This window comes from Rousettus aegyptiacus, unplaced genomic scaffold (genome assembly GCF_014176215.1).
Source record: "Rousettus aegyptiacus isolate mRouAeg1 unplaced genomic scaffold, mRouAeg1.p scaffold_m13_p_1, whole genome shotgun sequence".
Classification (NCBI taxonomy): domain Eukaryota; kingdom Metazoa; phylum Chordata; class Mammalia; order Chiroptera; family Pteropodidae; genus Rousettus; species Rousettus aegyptiacus.
Genome location: NW_023416284.1, coordinates 119,785,059 through 119,805,028, shown reverse-complemented (window position 1 = coordinate 119,805,028; position 19,970 = coordinate 119,785,059). Strand labels below are relative to the sequence as shown.

Sequence of the window (19,970 nt, the reverse complement as noted above, 5' to 3'; positions counted from 1 at the left end):
GGGCTTGGATGGCGGGGAGGAGGTGCACGTTAGAGCCGTGGGCGGCCCGCCCCGTCGCGGCGGGGGCGTGGCTCCACATGACCCGCCAGTGTGGGGACACCTTCCGTGCGTGCTTCTCTGCCGCATTCGCTCCCTTCCCGCCAGATATTTAAGTTTCATTTCCAGCTGCGACTTCTGGTTCCTCTTCTCCCAGCCTTTCCCCGAAGTGAAACCAGCTTTCGAGTAGCAGAGAGTGCCAGCCATGGATCCCCGGCGCGGAAAAGCGACGCGTTCAGCTAGAGCCTCGGCACCCAACGCCTCGCCACCCAGCGCCTCGGCGCCAAGTGCAAAGGGTGCCGCGAGGAAGCCCAGCGAGTCTCCGGTTGTTCCCGCAGCTGCCCGGCGCAAAGCGCAGACGCGCGGATCCACCAGGTCGTCGGGATCTCAGCAGAAGGAGAGCGCCCCCGACCCCCAGGAGAGGCCGCCCGCGCGCGCGCGGCGTGCCGGCACCAAGAAGGTCCCTCGCAGCGCTGAGGACGCGGTGGACGGGCAGGAAGGGCCGGTGGAGGGGCCGCAGCGTCCCGCGGCCACGCGGCCGCCGCTGTCCAGGGGTGGATCTCGCCGCACGCGGGGCACGCGGTCCGCTCCGGAGCGGAGACCCCCTCCCGTGCCCGCGGTACCCCGCGGCCCCGACCCGCTGGCCCCAGAAGATATGCTCGACGAGGAGATGGCGCCCGACAGCTGGAACCTCCGGCCAGTGCTAGAGAGGTTGAAGCTGAGACGCCAGGAAATCTCAGAGGCTGCGGAGGTTGTGAACAGGGTCGTGGACCAACTGCTACGAAGAGTGCGGAGCTTCAAGTCCGAGTTTAAAGACGTCACGCTGCTGCGCGCCGGGAGTTACTACGAGCAAGTGAAGGTGAGCTTTCCAGCGCCTGCCCTCCTGTTCCCGCGACGCGCGGGCCCAGCTTCCTCACCCCTTTCCCAGCCTTCCCAGTATAACCCACCTTCTACGGTCGCTTACGTCCCTTCAGAAGTAACTCAAATTCCTGTTCTTTAGTTCTAATTAAAATGTTGAACAGTTATTCATCTGTTTATCCATCTCTGCATCCAGGGAACATACAATCAAGCCATAATGATTGCCAGCCACTGTCAAAACACTGCTATTGGGAGTTGGAGGAATTCAAATGTATAGATTCATCCATGCAAGCAGACCTGTACTGTGCTTCTGTAACAGTGCTATATTTGGTGGTTTCTGGTCAAATTATGGCTTGGATGATTAGGACTGATCTGCAAAAAAAAATCCACAAAATTAATATATCTAAGAAACTTTTTCCTATGAGGACATCTGTACTCATTAGGAAAAATATCTTCAGTCTCTCCCTCTACCCGCTACCTCTCTCTTTTTCCCCAATTTCTAATACAGATGTTATGGGAAGCTCACAGTGAGTGATGTTAAAAAAATCTTTTTAAAGAGAAAATCTCTGAAAGATACTAAAAAGCATACTTCCTACTTGCAAACGAGTTGAAACTGTTTTTAAGTATGTATTCCATAACTTCATTTGTTTGTCATTAAAGTCATCATTCCAGTATAAATTCAAGGTTTAGGAGCGGGTTCCTTATTGGAGTTTGTTTCTAGACCAGTGGCAGATTTCTCTGGTTGTGCTTTTTGTCTAGGCTGTCAGTTTTCTGAGTGCCGGCCTGGGCACCTCCATTAGCTCTGTGTAAGACTAAATGGATAGTTTTTTATATTCAGTCTTATTCAAACTGATCTATAGATTCAGTGTACTCTCCATCAAAATACCATCAATTGTTTGTTTAAAATGACAAGCCGATTTGAGGTTTATGTATATGGGAATGCAAAGGACCTAGGAATGGCCAAGGCAGTTCTAAAGGAAAAAAATGTTGGAGAATTTACCCTACCAAAAAGCAAGACTTACTATATAAAGTTATCTTAATTAAGGAGGTGTTATTGGTGCAATGATAGACAAATAGGCCAATTAAATAGAAAGTCTACGGCCAAAGTCTACCACCTTGAACAGGCCTTATCCCATCTGATCTGGAAGCTAAGCAGGGTCGGGCCTGATTAGTACTTGGATAAGAGACCACCTAGGAAGGCCAGATGCTGTAGGTGTAAAAAATAAGGAATCGTAAACTGACAAGGTCCTTGCAATCTGTGAGGTCAACCAAGGGTTGCCTCGCCTAAAAGAAAGAAAGAATGGAAAGGAGGGAGGGAGAGAAGGAGGGAAAGAAGAAAGAAAGGAAAGAAAGAAAGTTCAGAAAGAGACCTGCATTTACAGTTCAATACAATATACAATATATGCAGTAATATAATTCAGTGGAGGAAAGTATAGCCTTTTCAGCAATTGGTGCTAGGTAAGTTGGCTATTCATACAGGAAAAACATAGACCTTGACACCTACCATACATCATACACAAAAAATAATTGAAGATATAGCATAGGCCTAAAGGTAAAAGGTAAAACAATAAAACTTCTAGGAGAAAACATAGAAGAATATTTTCATAACTTGGAGATGTACAAATATTTCTTAAATGGGACAATAGAATTGCTAACCATAAAAGATATGTAAATTGGACTGCATAAGAATTAAGAATGTCATCAAAAGACACCATCGAGAGAATGAAAATGCAAGGCATAGACTGGGAGAAGCTACTTTCCACCACATATATTTGGCAAAGGACTAGTACACATCAATAAGAAAGAGATAGACAAACCAATTTAAAACTGGGCAAAATATTTGAACAGACACTTGTTATGCAGTCCAAATAGCAATAAACACATGAAAGGTTTTCAACATTGTTAATCATCAGGAAAATGTAATTTATGATGAGATTCTACCACACTTCTCTCCACTAAAATGGCTAAAATTTTAAGACTTGATAATCTCAAGTGTTGAAGATGCGGAGCAACTGAGACTTCCTTACATTGATGATGGGAGGATAAATTGGTTATGACCTCTTGAGAAAATCAGCAGTTTTTTTCTAAAGTTAAGGGTATGCACATTTTAGAAGGCCAGCAAAAGAGGAAGCATCGAAAAGAATCTAGGATGACTGTTGAGACGGGAAACAAAAACAAAAACATAAAAACAAGAATATAGTGTCCTAGAAGCTAAGAAAAGATAAGCTAGCTGGAAAAAAATTTTATGTGGACTGCTGCCGAGGAGGTGTTGTCAAAGTGGATTATGGAGATGTGTCAGTCAGAAAGACACTAAGAGAAAATCTGAAGTGTAAGCCCTTTTCTTGGTACCTTGAAAACATCTATCCAGACTCTCAGATCCCAAAATGTTATTACTCATTTGGTGAGATAAGAAATGTTGAAACCAATCAATGTTTAGACAACATGAGCTGCAAGGAAAATGAAAAAGTGGGCATATTCAACTGTCATGGTTTGGGAGGAAATCAGACTCAGTGGACCTGTAATCATGTTAAAATGCCACCGTATGAGAGAAAATCAGTTGTGGGAATATGATGCCGAGATACTCACCTTGAGGCATGTTAATAGTAACCAATGTCTTAATGAACCTTCTGAAGAAGACAAAATGGTGCCTACCATGCAGGACTAGTGGAAGCAGATCCTATAACTGTTAAGGAACATGACTTTGGGGGTATGAAGACTGTTTCTCCCAAGCCAATAATGTTTTTACATTATTTCAATTAAGGAAAAATATTAACTTTACTGAATTGAAATATTTAAAATCCTTTTAGTATTCTAGTATACGTGCTGCCTAAGCAAGCACATAAAATCCTTTTAGTATTCTAAAACACAGTTCTTTATAATTCATTTTTAGGAATGTTGCTTATTTCCCTACTGTAATTTTTATCTGATCAAAAGCACATAAAAGTGTAAATAACAGCAAACTGTTATTAAACGTCAGAAAAACTTAAGAAATAGGGGGAAAAAAGATATGTCCAAGCTGTGGTTCAGCATTTCCACTCCTAGGTACATATACAATAGAAAGGCATATGTAGAACTGCTCAGCACAGCTTTGTAATAGTTAAACGCAGAACTATTTGAAATAGCTAGAAATCGATAACGACTCCAATACCCAACAATAGAATAAGTAAATATATTCTGATATATTCCACTAATTCAGTGTAATACTAAATGGAATGAAAAAGAACAAAGTACAAATACATATAACAATACAGATGAATCACAACTATAATGTTGAATGAAAGAAATCAGATATATTATAAAAGAATACACACTATGATTCAATTTATGTGATGTTCCCAAACAGGCAAACCTAATCTCTGGTGTTAGAAGTCAGAATAGTGGCTACTGTTGGTGGAGGATTTCTGATAGAGAGTGGGGATGAGAAAACTTTCTGCATTCCTGGGTATAGGAATAGGACAATTTAGAATGACACAAGGCTCACTGTTCTTACTGGGATTCAGCCATTTTTCTTGAATAAATCCTTGGATTGTTGCAAGCCTTTAGTTAATTTAGAGTTCTGAAAGAGTTGAATTCTACTATTTCAGCCCATGTTTCTTGTTGCTTTTATGGAAGACTGGATTTTCAGAGATTCTTAAGTCATTCCCACTGACATCACTTTATTTCACCTTTATAGTATGTTAATCTGTTCAGCCTGCCATAATAAAATACTATAGACTGGGTGGCTTAAACAACAGGAATTTATTTTCTCACAGTTCTGGAGGCTGGAAGTCTATGCTCAGCATGCCTGCAGGGTTGGGTTTTATTGAGGACTCGTTTCCTGGCTTGCAGATGCCCACCTTCTCCTCATGTCCTCATTGTGTTCCTTGGCGTATGTGCACAGAGAGAATGCAGTCTTCTTAAGGTCACCAGTCCTATCCGATTAGGACCGTACCGCGATCTCATTTAACCTAACTTACCTTCTAAAAGCTCTATCTCCACGTATAGTCACATTAGGGGTTAAGGCTTCAGTATGCAAATTTTGGGAGACAGTTCAGTACACAGCACAATACATCTCAATTTGGATTACCCTCCTTTCGTGTGGTCATAAAACATCTGGTTACTAGGTACTGTGTTGAACAGAGCTGTCCAATAGTACTGGTAGCACACTCCTAAGTAATGGAAGACTTGTGGCATTTTTAATAGGGCAAAACTAAGCATTTATTATAATTGCTTTAAATAATATTATTTTGAGAATGGAAAAGATTCTTTGAAGCTCCTATAAGTGCTGTGGTTAAAAGACATCTCTATAGCTGCTGGTCACTCACATTCACTTGAGTGACCAGCAGCTATAAAGAGATGGCCCTTGCTCAACTAGCCAGCAGTGACTATACACGTTTAAAAAAAATTATTTGTTTAAATTAGTTTCAAGTAATTATACACATTTTTGAGGCCATTGTCACAGGAGGGTAGCTGCAGTGTGTATCTTGTGATATAAAAGCACCTTAAGGGTTTTTAACTTTATTAACCTTTAAACTCAAAGTAAAACTGGTATAGATTTTAAAAGCTTACATGATATTTAAAGTTGCTTTAAATTATAAAAATAATGCATACTCATGGTTAAAAAAAAAATGAGTATAGAACCTATAAACTAAAAGCAATAATACTCTCCCAGCTCCACTAGTCCTACTTTCAGAGGACATAAATATTAGGAATCTTGCTTTTCAATGTAGAGTTTTAAGTGGAAATTTGAAGAAAAAAAAAATTGAAGTTGCTTGGAAAATATTCACAAGCAAACATTTTAATGCTGTTTTTACTTTTTCTTAGATTTCTGCTCCTGATGAATTTGATGTTATGTTCAAACTGAGTCTCCCCAGAATTGAGCTACTAGAATATCGTGGCAGTGGTGCTCATTACTTTGTGAAGTTCAAAAGAGATCCCAAAGGAAATCCTCTTAGTCAGTTTTTAGAAGGAGAATTTTTATCAGCTTCTAAAATGCTGTCGAAGTTTAGGGAAATCATTAAGGAAGAAATTAAAAATATTGAAGGTAAGATTTTTGACTTTTTTAATTTGAAAAGAACAATTTTAAATTAAGGTTATTGGGGTAACACTGGTTAATACAATTATATAATTTTCAGGTGTACATTATGTATATTTTTAAATTAAGTTTATTAGAGTAACATTGCTTAATTGTATAATTTTCAGGTGTACATTATAAGATTTTTGACTTTCGACTTTTAAAGTTTTAATCATACCTACCTACTTCTTGCCAGCGTACCTTCCTCTCCTGACCTTTTCAGACCTCCCTGCAGCACAGCCCTGACTACTGCCTCCTAGAAACAACTCTTTGCCCTTGATTTTAGTCTACTACATTTTCTTGGTATTCTTCCTAAATGTTGACTGGTTCTATTTTGGTCTCCATTGAATGTTCACTGAACAGCTGCCTGTGCCACTAAGTATATATGGTTGAATAAAATCAGAGGATCCCCTCTTGAAGCTTGTAAACGCAGATTGCAGTGAGTGCTCTTAAGGGAATGAACTGAGAGAAGTGCTAGCAATTGGGGGGAGAGTGGGGTGGTGGTAGAGCAAGGCCATGAGGTAGAAAAGAGTTTGGCAAGATCAAGGAACAAAAAGAGGCTCATGTGAACAAGGGGGAGAGTGACATGAAATGAAGTTGAAGAAGTGGTCAGGGACCAAATTCTGCAAGGACTTGTAGATCCTGGAAAGGATTTAAGATTTTATTCCATGTTCATTGAGAAGCCAGGTTTTAATTCGGGAGTAATGATTGGCCTTGTATTTTAAAAGTTTACTCTCGCTTCTATGGAGAAGATATTATATGAAGACAAATAAGGAGATTAGAAAGGAAAATCTTCTAATAGTTCAGATGAAAGATGGAGGTGGGGATGGGGTGATGGGATGGAGAGAAGCGAACACATCCGAGCTGTAGCAGTGCTCACTTCTAGATTAAGTGTAGGGGTGAGAGAGAGGATTGAATTGAATAAGGCTCCAGATTTCTAGATTGAGCACGTGTGTAAATTAATTGTGCTGTATTCCAAGATAGGAAGGACAGAGGAGAAACACATTTTAGGAACTGAATTAAGAGTTTCCTTTGGATTTATTAAATTAGAGAATCCTGTGACATGTTAAAGTGAATGTGCCAAGTATGTAGTTGGGTTGAGGTCTGGAGTTCAGAGGATACATTTGGACCGCATGTGAACACAGAAGTGACATTGGAAATGGATGAGATCACCTAGGCAGGGAGTGGAGATTCCTTTATTTATTAATTTAATCAACATTCATTGATTGTCTAAAGTGACAGATGTTCTAGACCAGCAGTCCCCAACCTTTTTGGCACCAGGGACCAGTGCTCCTGTGAGAGTCTAATACCTGCTGATCTGAGGTGGAGCTGAGGCAGTGCCACTAGTGCTGGGGAGCAGCTGCAAATACAGATGAGGCTTTGCTTGCTTGCCCACTGCGTACTGTGCGGCCAGGTTCCTAATGGGCCACAGACTGGTACCAGTTGGCCTGACGCTTGATACCAGCCTGTGGCCTATGGCTTGGGGACCCCTGTTCTAGATGTTTGGGATATATTAATGAAAAAATAGATCTAGACCCTTACTCTGCTGTACTTCATGATCATGTAAACATGATGTTTTGATATCCATATACATAGTGAAGTGATTTCCATAGTCAAACTAATTAACATAACATCTCACATAGTTACCTTTGTGTATGTGTGGTGAGAGTACCTGAAATCTACTCTCTTAACCCATTTCCGGTATTCCATATAATGGTTTTAATGACAGTAATCATGCTGTACATTAATCTTTAGACTCATCTTACCTAACTGCAACTTCGTTCCTTTTGACCAGCATCTCCTCGTTTTCCCCACCTCCCCACCCTTGGTAACCACCAATCTACTCTCTGCTTCTGTGTATTCTACTTTTTTTAGATTTCACATGTAAGTGAGATCATTTGGCATATGCCTTTCTGTGTCTGGCTTATTTCCTCCAGGTTCATCCATGTTGTCACAAATGGCAGGATCTCTTTCTTTTAAGGCTAAATAATATACCATTGTATATGCAGGCATACCTCATTTTATTGTGACTAACTTTATTATATTTCACAGATAATGCATTTCTTTCAAATCGAGGTTGTGGCAACCCTGCATCAAGCAAGTCTATGAGTGCCATTTTTCCATCAGGCTTAGGTGATAGTGAGCATTTTTTAATAAAGTATTTTTTAGTTGAGGTATGTACATTACCTTTTTTAGACATGATGCTATTGCACATTTATAGACCACAGTATAGTGCAAATATAACTTATATGCAGTGGGAATCCAAAAAATTCATGTAATACACTTTATTGAACTATTTGCTTTGTTGCAATGGTCTGGGACTGAACCCACAATATCTCCGAGATGTGCCTGTATATACCACAATTTCTTTATCCATTCATCCATCAATGGACACATGGGTTGTTTCCGTGTATTGGCTATTGTGAATAATGTTTCAGTGAATATGAGTTGCTCCCTGTGTCTTGATGGTCACTGTCTCAAGGCACCCCAATCCTCTTGTGTTGAGCTACTGCTGTGTTGTTTTGTTTTTTTTTTTTTTTCTCCATAGTGTTGTCCTTTATGGTCTTCTTGATTGCCTTGCTCCTTCCTCCCTCTCATCTGGCCTCTCCTACAGGCTTCCCTCCAAACTCCCATGCATCAGTTTAAATGAAAATTTAATCAAAGCACTTCCATACCCCAAAGTCTTCAGGGGCTTTTCATCATATATACCAGGCAGAATCTTGACAGTGCCTCCCCCAAAGATAGATATTAATAAATATTGGTTAAATGAGTAAAACACTTTGCCTTAGGGGTCGGTTTCCACTTTAGAGCTAATTTCACCTTAGCATTTATAGACATCCAATTATAGTTATATTATTTTTCCTATATTTTCAAGAAAATTAGATTAACAAACCCTTTCTTCTCTTTTATACGTTTAAACAGGTACAGATGTCGAAATGAAGAGGAAGAAGAGAGGGAGTCCTGCTGTAACACTTCTTATTACAAAACCTAAAGCAATATCTGTGGATATAATCTTGACATTGGAAGTAAGAGGCAGCTGGCCAGCTAGCACCGAGGAAGGCTTGCCCATCAGTAACTGGCTTGGAGTAAAAGTTAGGAGAAGTCTAAGACTAGAGCCGTTTTACCTGGTACCCAAGTTTGCAAAGGAAGGAAATGATTTTCAAGGTATCTTGAATGTGAAGGTTGATTTAAAGACATAAAAGAGTTGTTAATGTTATATATATACTAGGGCAGTAAAAGATCAACTACTGGCATTTCAAGAGCCATCAGACTAAATAGACTAGGCTATAAGGTGGGAGTTTGGTGAGAGATGGAGTTGAAAAGGGCATGGTTGTAGTAGTAATAGCAAATACTCAGCTTTTGGATGTCTGCTAACCTACATACAAACATTATCTTTTATGTTTGTTTTTAATAAGGAAGGCCTTGGAGTCAGACTGCTCTGGGTCTAAACCCTGAGGCTTCTTCTCTTACTAGCTGTGTGATCGTGGGCTAGTTACCAAGCCATTTTAAACCTGTTTGCTCATCTGAAAGATAAAAATGAGACAGTATATGCAAAATCCCTAGTTCAGTTCATGTCAGGTTTCCTTCTCTCCTGTGTACCACAGCCTCAAGGGTCAGGACAGATTTTCAGGTGGAGTTCTTGAGTAACAGTTATGTTCCAAGAACTGAGCTGAGTTAGTCCACAGATAAGACTGAATAATGGTGATGTTTTCTTAAGTGGCAGAAAAAATTAGCTAGTTATTTTCTTTTTCTCTCATAAACGTATAGAATGAGTTTTGATGTTTACTGCTGTTGGACTCTAGCAAAATTGGAGGAGACCACAAACAAATGAACCAAATTATAAATAAGTATTACTGAACAAATCTCAGAAATAGTCATGCATAGTTTGATGGCTTGTGTTTTTGTGGACACACATTGTAACTTTTTATATTAGATATGTACAGGAGTCATTTTCTGCAAGAAAAGTTGTTTATAAGAGGGAATTACACATTTCATTATTCATGGTTTTGTAAAAAGAACATAGCTTTCTGCAAGCGGGGTTTTACCCCCTGAACAATTTCTAGAACAGCTGCCCAAAGAAACCCTTACTGTATATGATTCAGAAATCTCAACAGGACCCATACCACCCTCTTGCTGGCCCTCTACCAACCATCTTGGGGAAGACTGGTAGACAAATCAGCTTAAAGATGAGAGTTTTTCATTGGCCCTGTGGCTGGTGAAAGTGGAGGCTGGTAATGGGTGCTCAATTGACTGACCTCTGCTCTCTGTTACCCTTAGCTGTTCTCCATCTCCCATTACTCCAGATTACTATCTATATTGAGGCAAAACCTTGCCTGTATATGTGTGTGTGTGTATACCTGAGTGACTGAACAGAGGAGCACGTTAATAATGAAAATACTTGTACTAGTTTGGAGACACTTATTACACCTATTTTAGCTTTCCTCTTTCTAAACATTTTACTAGGAATTTTCCTAGTCTCACAAGATATATTTTTAAAAATATAATTTGTTTGATTTTCAATTTAAAATTTCAAAACTTTTAAAATCTTTATACTTGTTTCAAAATAATACCAGTATTATTACCAAGAGTATACTTATAAAAACAAGTTAAAGATTTCTTTGCCATTTTTTTATTAAAGGTTAAAAAAACGGTCAGAATACCCTAACCTCAGTTGAGAAAATTTCTCTAGCTGGTTAAGCTATCCACCTCAACATAATTAAATTAGTTTCATTATGGTTCTTGGTTTTAAATTTTGATTTAATTTTGTTTCATAAGTTTATAAAACATTCACATGTTTCCAAAGTCAAAGCTCCAGAAAAAGTTATTCTTAGAGAAACATAGCTTCCATTCATGTCTACTGCAATCTTCAGTTCTTCCCTGAATGGAAATTCTTTTGTTTTTGGCTTTCCTTTTATTTAAAAAAATATATGTAAGTAAATACATAAACATTTGCATGTATGTATATATACGCTACCCCCTTTTTTAAGATAAAAAAATATACTTTCCTTTTTTCACATAATGAGATAATGTGGCTATCACTCCATAGCTCTGTATAGAAATAGCACCCATTCCTTTTCACAGTATATTTTTACAGCTGGTCAAGGAGTAAATCTATATGTAATTTTGCTAGTAATGCCAAAATTACCTCCATAGGGAATTGCACCAATGTGCATTCCCACAACAACATATGAGATTACTTGATTTACCCTCAGCCTTATCGACAGAACTCGTTAAACTTTGGAATTTTTGCTAATAATCTAAAAAAGTGAGAAATGATATCTCAATGTAGTTTTTTTTTTTTAAAAAAAATAAACTTAGTTTTAGAATAGTTTTATATTTACAGAAAAGTTGCAGAGATGGTACAGAGAATTCCCATATACCTTATACCTGTTTTCCCATTATTAACTTGGATACATTTGTCACAATTAATGAACCAATATCAATGAGGTGTTGTTAACTAAAGTTCCTACTCTATCCAGATTTCCTTAGTTTTTACCTAATGTTCTTTTTCTGTTCCAGGTACCACATTACACTTAGCCATCCTGCCTACCTAGGCTCCTCTTGACTAACAGTTTCTCAGTTGTTTTTGTTTGTTTGTTTTTGATGACCTTGACAGTTTTGAGGAGTACTTGTCAGGTGTTTTGTAGAATGTCCCTCATATGGCATATGTCTTATGTTTTTCTTATGATTAGACTAGAGTTCTTGGCTTTAGCAAGGAAGGCCAAAGAGGTAAAGTGCCATTTTCATCACATCCTATTAAAGGTACATGCCGTGAACATGACTTAGCACTGTTGATGCTGACCTAGATCACCTGGCTGAGGTAGTTGTCAGGTTTCTCCACTGTTAGTCTTTCCCCCGCTTTTCCCACTATACTGTTTGGAAGGAGGTCACTGTGCTCAGCTCACACTTAAAAAGTGGGGAGTTATGCTCCACCTCTTTAAGAGCAGAGTATTTACACAAATTATTTGGACTTCTACATGAGAGATTTGTCTCTTCTCCATGGGAGATTTGTCTGTTCTCCATTTATTAATTTAATAATTTATATCAATATGGACTTATGAATATTTGTTTTTTAAACTTGGGCTATATTCCAATACTACTTTATTAATTTGATTGCTTCAGTTATTCCAGCTTTGGCCTTTAGGAGCTCTTTCAATTGGCTCCTGTGTCCTTTGGACATACCCCCCGTAATTAGGGTTTTGGTTTTTGTTTTTTGTTTCCAGCACCGACTCATTTTCTGGCACTACAGGATGCTCCAGGTTCATCTTGTATATTTCCTGCATCAGTCCTAAAACCAACCATTTTTCCAAGGGGTCCTGGATTTTTTTTTATTGGAGAATGTACTAGAAACCAACATCTGGGTGCTGTGTGTATTGGTTCCATTACTAGGGTGTCAACTGTCTCAGCTGAAGAAATAAGGAAATATATGTATGTGTACTAACCCCAGTGTATACACATATCTATAAATATTTTTATATGTAACCACCTGTATCTATATTTAGTTATACAAGAGTTCATACTATCTCTAATTATAATCCATTACCACATGGCTCATTCTTTCTCTTCTTGCTCTCTGTAACCTCTCATTCTTAACAGTGAAAAACCTGACACCCACATCTGCCACCCATTTACCTAATTGTTCAGTTCCCCCCATGGGAAACAATTACCAACTACATTACATTTCCTTTTACCTTCAGTCTTACAGACCCCATTTTCCAAGTAATTTAGGTCAGTACCTTTTGTCCCTACCCCTTTTAGGAAGGTTGTAATAAGAATCCCTTTTCTCAGCCTGCATTATTTCCTGGCATCTCTTGACCTCCTAATGATTTGTTTTAAGTTTGTGTATGTTAAGGTTTGCTCTGTGCTAAAAAGTTCTGCTGAATTTGACAAATACATTGTATCATGTATCAATTCTTATATAATAGTTTCACTGCCCTAAAAAGTCCCTTGTATTTTAGTTATTCAACTCTCCCCATCCGAAACTCCTGGCAACCACTGATATCTGGTAGCGCAAGTTCTCCCACTTTGTCTTCAGGAGTGTTTTTGATATTCTTGTCCCCTTGTATTTTCATTAAAATTATGGTGTCATCTTATCAAGTTCCACAAAAATACTTTTTAGAATTTTTATTGAGAGTACCTTGAATCTATAGATAAATGTGGGGAGACTTGATGTATTTACAGTAATGAGTCTTCCACTTCATGGACAGGTGCACATCTTTATTTAGATCTTAATAATTCTCAGTGAAGTTTGAGTTTTCTCTACAGAAGTTTTATATATCTTTTGTTAGATTTTCTCATAGATAATTGCAACATTTTAGTATGAAAATATTAAACCAATAGAAAATTAGACTGAAAAATATACTGAGCTCATGCATACCTGTCACCCAGCTTCTTTTGTATTTTCTACCTATGCAAATTGTGTCATCTAGTAATAATGATGGCCTTGTTTCTGCCTTTCCAATGCTATAATCCAGTTTTAACCTCCCTTACTATGCTTGCTAGGATAGCCAGTGCATGTTGAACAGAATAGGGACAGCAGACATCCTGTCTTCCTGATTCAAAGGAAAAAACTCAACTTTTTACTTTATATTACCATATTATGTGTTTTAGAAATCTTTCCTCAGATCAAATACCCATTCAGATTTAAATGACTGAGAGGTGTTTTTTAAATGATGAATGAATGTTAAATTTTATTAGCTACATATTGTTTCTTTTGAGATGATTATATGTTTCTCCTTGATTCTGTTAATGTGACAGATTATATCGATTGATTTTTAAATTATAAATCAATTGTGCATTCCTGGTATAAAACCAACTGGGAAATAGGATAGTCTGAGTTTAAAAGAGCTAGTCATGGTAAAACTTGGGGATAAGGGAGGAAATTATTTTATTCTTACACAAACTCTCAAAGAATAGGAAGAAAGGAAATATTTCCTAGTTCATTTTACATGAATATCAAAATTTGCGAGGATGGTATAAAAATTCTTGAATCCATTGATTCAAATTATTACTGAAACTTTTTTTTAAATTAAGTTTATCGGGGTAACATTGGTTAATACAATTATATAATTTTCAAGCGTACATTAAAATTTCACATCTGTATATTCTATTGTGTTTATCACCCAAAGTCCAGTTTCCTTCAGCTACCATGTATTTGATCCCCTTTACCCACTTCACCCTCCCCCACTCCCTATATTTGACCCCCTTTACCCTGTCTACCTCTTCTTTCCTCCCCTACCCGCTACCCTCTGGTGACCACTAGTCTATAGTCCATGTCCATGAGTCTCTGTTTGTCCTGTTCCTTTGTTGATTTTAGGTTTATATCTCCCATATAAGTGACATCATGTGATTTTCAACTTTTTCTGTCTGGCTTATTTCACTTAGCATGATTATCTCGAGGTCCATCCATATTGTCACAAATAGCAGTATTTCATCTCTTCTTATGGCTGAGTAATATTCTTTAGCCAATCATCTATCATAGGACACTTCAGTTGCTTTCATGTCCTGGCCACTGTAAATAATGCTGCTATGAACATCAATGTGCAAATATCTTTATGGATATGAGTTTTCAAGTCTTTGGGGCAAATACCCAGTAGAGGGATTGCTAGATCATATGGTAGATCAATTCTTAGTTTTTTGAGGAACCTCCATGCTGTTTTCCATAGTGGCTGTACCAATTTGCAGTCCCACCAGCAGTGTATGAAAGTTCCTTTTTCTCCGTATCCACTCCAACATTTGTTATTACTTGTCCTGTTGATTATATCAGTTCTAACAGGTGTGAGGTGGTATCTCATTGTGATTTTTATTTGCATTTCCCTAACAGCTAGCGATGTTAAGCATCTTTTCATATATTTGTTGGCCATTTTTATGTCCTCTGGGGAGAAGTGTCTGGTCAGATCCTCTGCCCATTTTTGATTGGATCATTTGTTTTTTTTGTTGTTATCGAGTGTGTGAGTTCTTAGTATATTTTGGATGTTAGGCCCTTATCAGAGGTGTAGCTTGCAAATATATTTTCCCATTGAGATAGCTGTCTCTTTACCTTGTTGATTATTTCTTTTGCTGAGCAGAAGCTTTTTAGTTTGATGTAGCCCCATTCATTTATTTTAGCTTTTACTTCCCTTGCCTTTGAGGTCAAATTTATAAAATCCTCTTTAAGTCCAAGGTCCTTGAGTTTCATTCCTGTTTTCTTCTCTTAATTTTATTGTCAAAACAATTTATTAAACTGAATTTAGCAATATAAGAAAGTAATACATGCTTACCATGGCTAACTATATTAAGATCTAACCCTGCCATTTTTTCCTATCCTGGTCCATTGTTTGCTACAAACGACTTATTTAGTATGTAATTATATTATTTATCTGTTTACTTCTCTTGGTTTATCCCCCTAGAAATTTTTCAGAATGATATTTTAATGAAGGATATCACTTAAATATTGTGCTGTTTATGGACATTTTTATAAAGTGCTTTTTTGTTTTCCTTTTGGAAATTAAGAAGAAACATGGAGGCTCTCTTTCTCTCATATTGAAAAGCACATTTTGAAAAATCATGGACAATCTAAAACATGCTGTGAAGTTGGTGGAGTGAAGTGTTGCAGGTAATTTACTTATTTTGTGAAATGGGGGATTATCTGTGGAATGTTTAATTTTTTGTTGACTCTGTAGCTCAAACCTGAAGATGATCATTGCTGGGTTGAATCCTAGGGAAAACACATGGCTGGACTGACCGGAAGTATTATCTAGAGGGTGAGCATGAAACCAGGGAAGCCAGATCCAAGGGACCAAGGAAAGAGTGTTCTTAGAAGGAAAGGCCAGGAAACATAGTCCCGAACTTGGATCAGATGGATGTATAAAGTAGGACAGAGTGAGAGAGTATAAACACTAGCCATAATTAGACACGACAACTGTATGTGTCTTAGTATTCCAGTTGCTTTAAGATAATGAATATTAATGTCACATAATGGAAGGATGCCTAAAAATCACTCTTACTGATTACTGGTACTTGCTTTGAGATGGTTTGACTGTGTTGAAGGCCCAGGACTGACTGGCTAAACTTGAATGAATAATTTTTTTTTTTATCTCAGTTTCTAATGTTGTCCAGTAGAGGGTCACAAAAATTAAAAGGTCAAAACAAGAATACCCAACATGCAACCAAAGAAGGTTGTTCAGGCTTCATGTATAGGCTTTGAAACTAGCATTCAGAAAAAAATATTGTTGATAAGGCTAAATAATTTTTAAAATGTTAAATATTGTCAAATAAGTGGATGAATAATGTAAATATTTGTAGTCTGGTAAGACAAAATCAAATTAAAACAATTTTTGAAGATAATAAGTAACTGGATAAATAATACAAATAACTTCCAGTTTCATATAGTCAAATTAATCCCAATTGTATAAAATATTTAAGCTAGGAATGGGAAAGAGGGAAGAAAAAATATGTTTCTGAAACTGAAAACATATATTTGAAAAAATAGTCAGGTTTTAGAGTGACTCTATATCTTTATTTTTTTGCATCACTCTGTGTATTATATTATCTGTATTGCTTATCGTATCTTTAATATGTTTTTCCTGTAGGATGCCTAAACTCTTTGTGAAATGAAGCAGGTTGTAAATTAGTAAAAATGAATGGTTTTCTTTTTAATTCAACAGGAAAGAGTGTTTAAAACTAATGAAATATCTTTTAGAAGAATTGAAAAAGAAGTTTGGAAACCGAAAGGAACTGAATCAATTCTGTTCTTATCACATGAAAATTACCTTCTTGCACGTATGTACCCAGAAACCAGATGACAGTCAGTGGCGATTCGAAGACTTGGAACACTGCTTTGCTAACTGTGTGACATACTTTCTTGAGTACCTCAGGACAGAACATCTTGAGCATTTTTTTATTCCTGGAGTCAACCTATTCTCTCCAGACCAAATTAAAAAAACGAGTATAAAATTTCTGTCAAAGGAAATTGAATATGAAAAAAACAATGGATTTCTACTTTTTCAGTGAATTTTGATTGAAATTACATTTTTTGAAAGAATCAAGAAGTACAGTGACTTTATAATGTTTGAAGTTTGTTCAAGCACTAATTAGTGAAAAAATATAACTATTGTTTTCAGTTTGTCTTACTAAACTCTAATTAGTATGAAAGGGTTGATTATCCTAGTTAAGGGATTAGTCAAGAATACAAAGCAAAAGGAGTACTTAATATCTAAAAACTTTACCAGATTGGAATGAAAAGGAGAGAATACATATCGCCTTAATTAAAATCATCAAATACTTATTGATTACCACTTCTCGCTTAGCACAAATGTGTAGACGGTTGTAAGAGTCAGTGTTAGAAATGATTATCACTTCCATAAATCTGGTGGGCTTTGTTCAATGTACAAATATATTGGAAACTATGTGGCAAGATAGGTAAGAAGCAAATGAAAACATAAGTTCTACATTGTCTCTACATGTCTCAGGAAATTCATAATCTTACAAGAAAATATTTAGTAATTTAATACATGTGGCTAAATATAAAACATAACTTATTTTCTCTTATTTATTTTTATTTTTATTGTTTTAACTTTTATATGTATTTCTGCAAAGGCAATACATACACATGGTACAAAACTCAAAGAAATAGATGTGGAATAAAAATGTCACCCACCTTCTGTGCTTGGGTAGCGTTTAGCCTAGAAGCAGCTGCTGTTTGCGTTTTCCTATTCCTCTATTTTACACTTTTTCTTTTTGACTATTTTATTGTTTTCTCATTATTTTGTAGAAGTTTTTTATACATTTTAGATACAATCATGTGCTGCATAATGACAGACCACATCTATGACAGTGGTCCGACAAGATTATAATGGAGCTGAAAAATTCCTATCACCTGGTGACACTGTAGCCATGGTAACATCGTAGCACAGTGCATTACTCTTGTGTTTGTGGGGATGCTGCTGTAAACAAACCTGTGCCACCGGTTGTATGAAAGTAAAGCACATGCAATTATGTACAGTACATAATATTTGATAATAAATGACTATTATCGGTTTATATATTTACTATACTTTTTATCATTAAAGTGTACTCTTTCTACTCAAAAGTTTGCTATAAAACGGTATGCTGTGTTACACTGGCAGTAACCTCATACACCTTGTGTTTACCATGTCTCTTGATTACATCCTCTTCTCGTGCTTACTTTAATCTTGTGTTTTATGAATTTAGAATAGCCTAAGTTTACAGTGTTTATAAAGTCTACATTAGTGTACAGTAATGTCCTAGGCCTTCTCATTCAATCACTACTCACTCATTGTCTCACCACAGCAACTTTCATTCCTGAAAGCTCCAAAGTAAGTGCTGTATACAAGTATATCATTTATCTTTCATACTATATTTTTTACTGTACCTTTTTTATGTTTAGATTTACAAATACCATCGTACAGTTGCCTACAGTATTCAGCACAGTAATATGCTGTACAGCTTTGTAGCCTAGTAAGGTAGGCTACCTCATCTAGGTTGCTGTAAGTGTGCTCTGTGATGTTCTCAGTGAAGAAATTGCCTAACAATGCATTTCTCCAAATGTGTACCCACCATTAAGTGGCACATGACAGTATTTGATGCTTTATTGGTTGTCTACATAACAGCTTCTCCCATTGTCTGGATTGTCTTTACCATTTTTATTTTAGTAAACAAGTTTTAAGATTTTTAATGTAGTTGAATTTATCAGTCTTTTATGGTTTGTGTATTTTATGTATCCTGTTTAGCAACCTACTCTGTTTGAACATACTAACAGATAAGATAAACATTTGGAAGAGAGTTTTGGGGACAATGAATGATAAAAGAAATAGAAAACTAGGCAAACAAAAAAATCCTTTTAATTCCAGGAACAAATGAATATGTGAAAAGAAAAGTAATAATAGTCTGATTTGAGAATATTGCTCACCTGTAAGTATATTTGAAGTTGAAGTAACATAACCATTAACTATTAATCTTATAAAAATTATGATTAATTAAATGAGGAGGATAGGGCAACAGGTTGAGTTCTTGTGTGGGATAGTGGTGGTAGAGAGGGTTGGATTGTATTAGTTTCCTATTGTTATATAACAAGTTACCACAAACTCAGTAACTTAAAACAACACGCATTGTGTCATAGTTTCAGTGGGTCAAGATTCTGGGCATGGCTCTATGCAGGGTCTCATAAGGCTACAATCAAGGTGTCAGCTGGGGCTGTAGTCTCATCTGATATATAACTGGAAAAGGATCCACTTTTGTTGACAGTATTCAGTTTCTTACAGTTGTAAGACTAGATTTCAGCTTCTTTCAGCTGGAGGTTCTTAGCTGCTAGAAACTGCCTTCAGTTCCCTGCCATGTGAATTCTCCAGCATTCGCAGCCCTCAACATGGAAGCTCTCTTTAAAATCAGCAAGGGATGGAAAGGCAACAGCAAGAGGGACACCACAATCTTTCTGACATAATTACAGAAACATAATCATATCTCATCGCCTTTACTATATTTACCTGGTAGAAAGCAAGTCACAGGTTCTACCCGTACTGGTCGGGAGGAGAATCACTCAAAGGTGTGTCAGTTTATCCAACTGTACCATTAAAGGGAAAACAGCCCCCACAAAACCACCCTCACTTCTGACAACTGCAGTTTCAGGAGATTCCACAAATCACTCTCAGTTTTGATAATTCACTGGAAAGACAGAACTCACTGAAAAGTTGTACTCATGGTTATAGTTTATTACAGGGTAAGGATACAGTTAGCCAAGAGAAAACACATAGAGCAGAGTACAGGAGAGTACCAGATGCAAAGCTTCTGTTCTTTTCCTGTGGAATCACAGCTGTGGTATTCTCTTGTCATCAGTGTATAATAATACACATGGAGTATTGCCAATCAGGGAAGCTCACCTAAGGTTCAGTATCCTGAGTTTTTATTGGAGCTCAGTGGTTGGTTGCCCTCTTGTCTAAGTTCAGTCTCCAACCCCTCTAAAAGCCAAGCAGTATGACCCAAAGGCCCACCATAAATCACTGGTAGACTTTCTGGCATGTTCCAA

General features: G+C 37.3%; 1 protein-coding gene across 1 annotated transcript; it reads left to right on the top strand.

Annotated features, from left to right (window-relative positions):
- The first annotated feature begins 90 nt into the window (after positions 1 to 90).
- CGAS (cyclic GMP-AMP synthase) lies at positions 91 to 18,623 on the top strand. The gene is made up of 5 exons (XM_016141672.2): positions 91 to 895; positions 5,698 to 5,917; positions 8,870 to 9,112; positions 15,440 to 15,542; positions 16,594 to 18,623. Exons 1-5 carry the CDS (start codon positions 242 to 244, stop codon positions 16,937 to 16,939), a joined length of 1,566 nt encoding a protein of 521 aa, XP_015997158.2. The 5' UTR covers positions 91 to 241; the 3' UTR covers positions 16,940 to 18,623.
- The last annotated feature ends 1,347 nt before the right edge of the window (positions 18,624 to 19,970 follow it).

Excerpts from the sequence above, each read along its gene's own strand:
- CGAS (XM_016141672.2), top strand. The coding sequence starts at position 242 with ATGGATCCCCGGCGCGGAAAAGCGACGCGTTCAGCTAGAGCCTCGGCA. Across the intron at positions 5,918-8,869 it reads AGAAATTAAAAATATTGAAG|GTACAGATGTCGAAATGAAG; the intron begins GTAAGATTTTTG and ends ACGTTTAAACAG. Across the intron at positions 9,113-15,439 it reads GGAAGGAAATGATTTTCAAG|AAGAAACATGGAGGCTCTCT; the intron begins GTATCTTGAATG and ends TTGGAAATTAAG.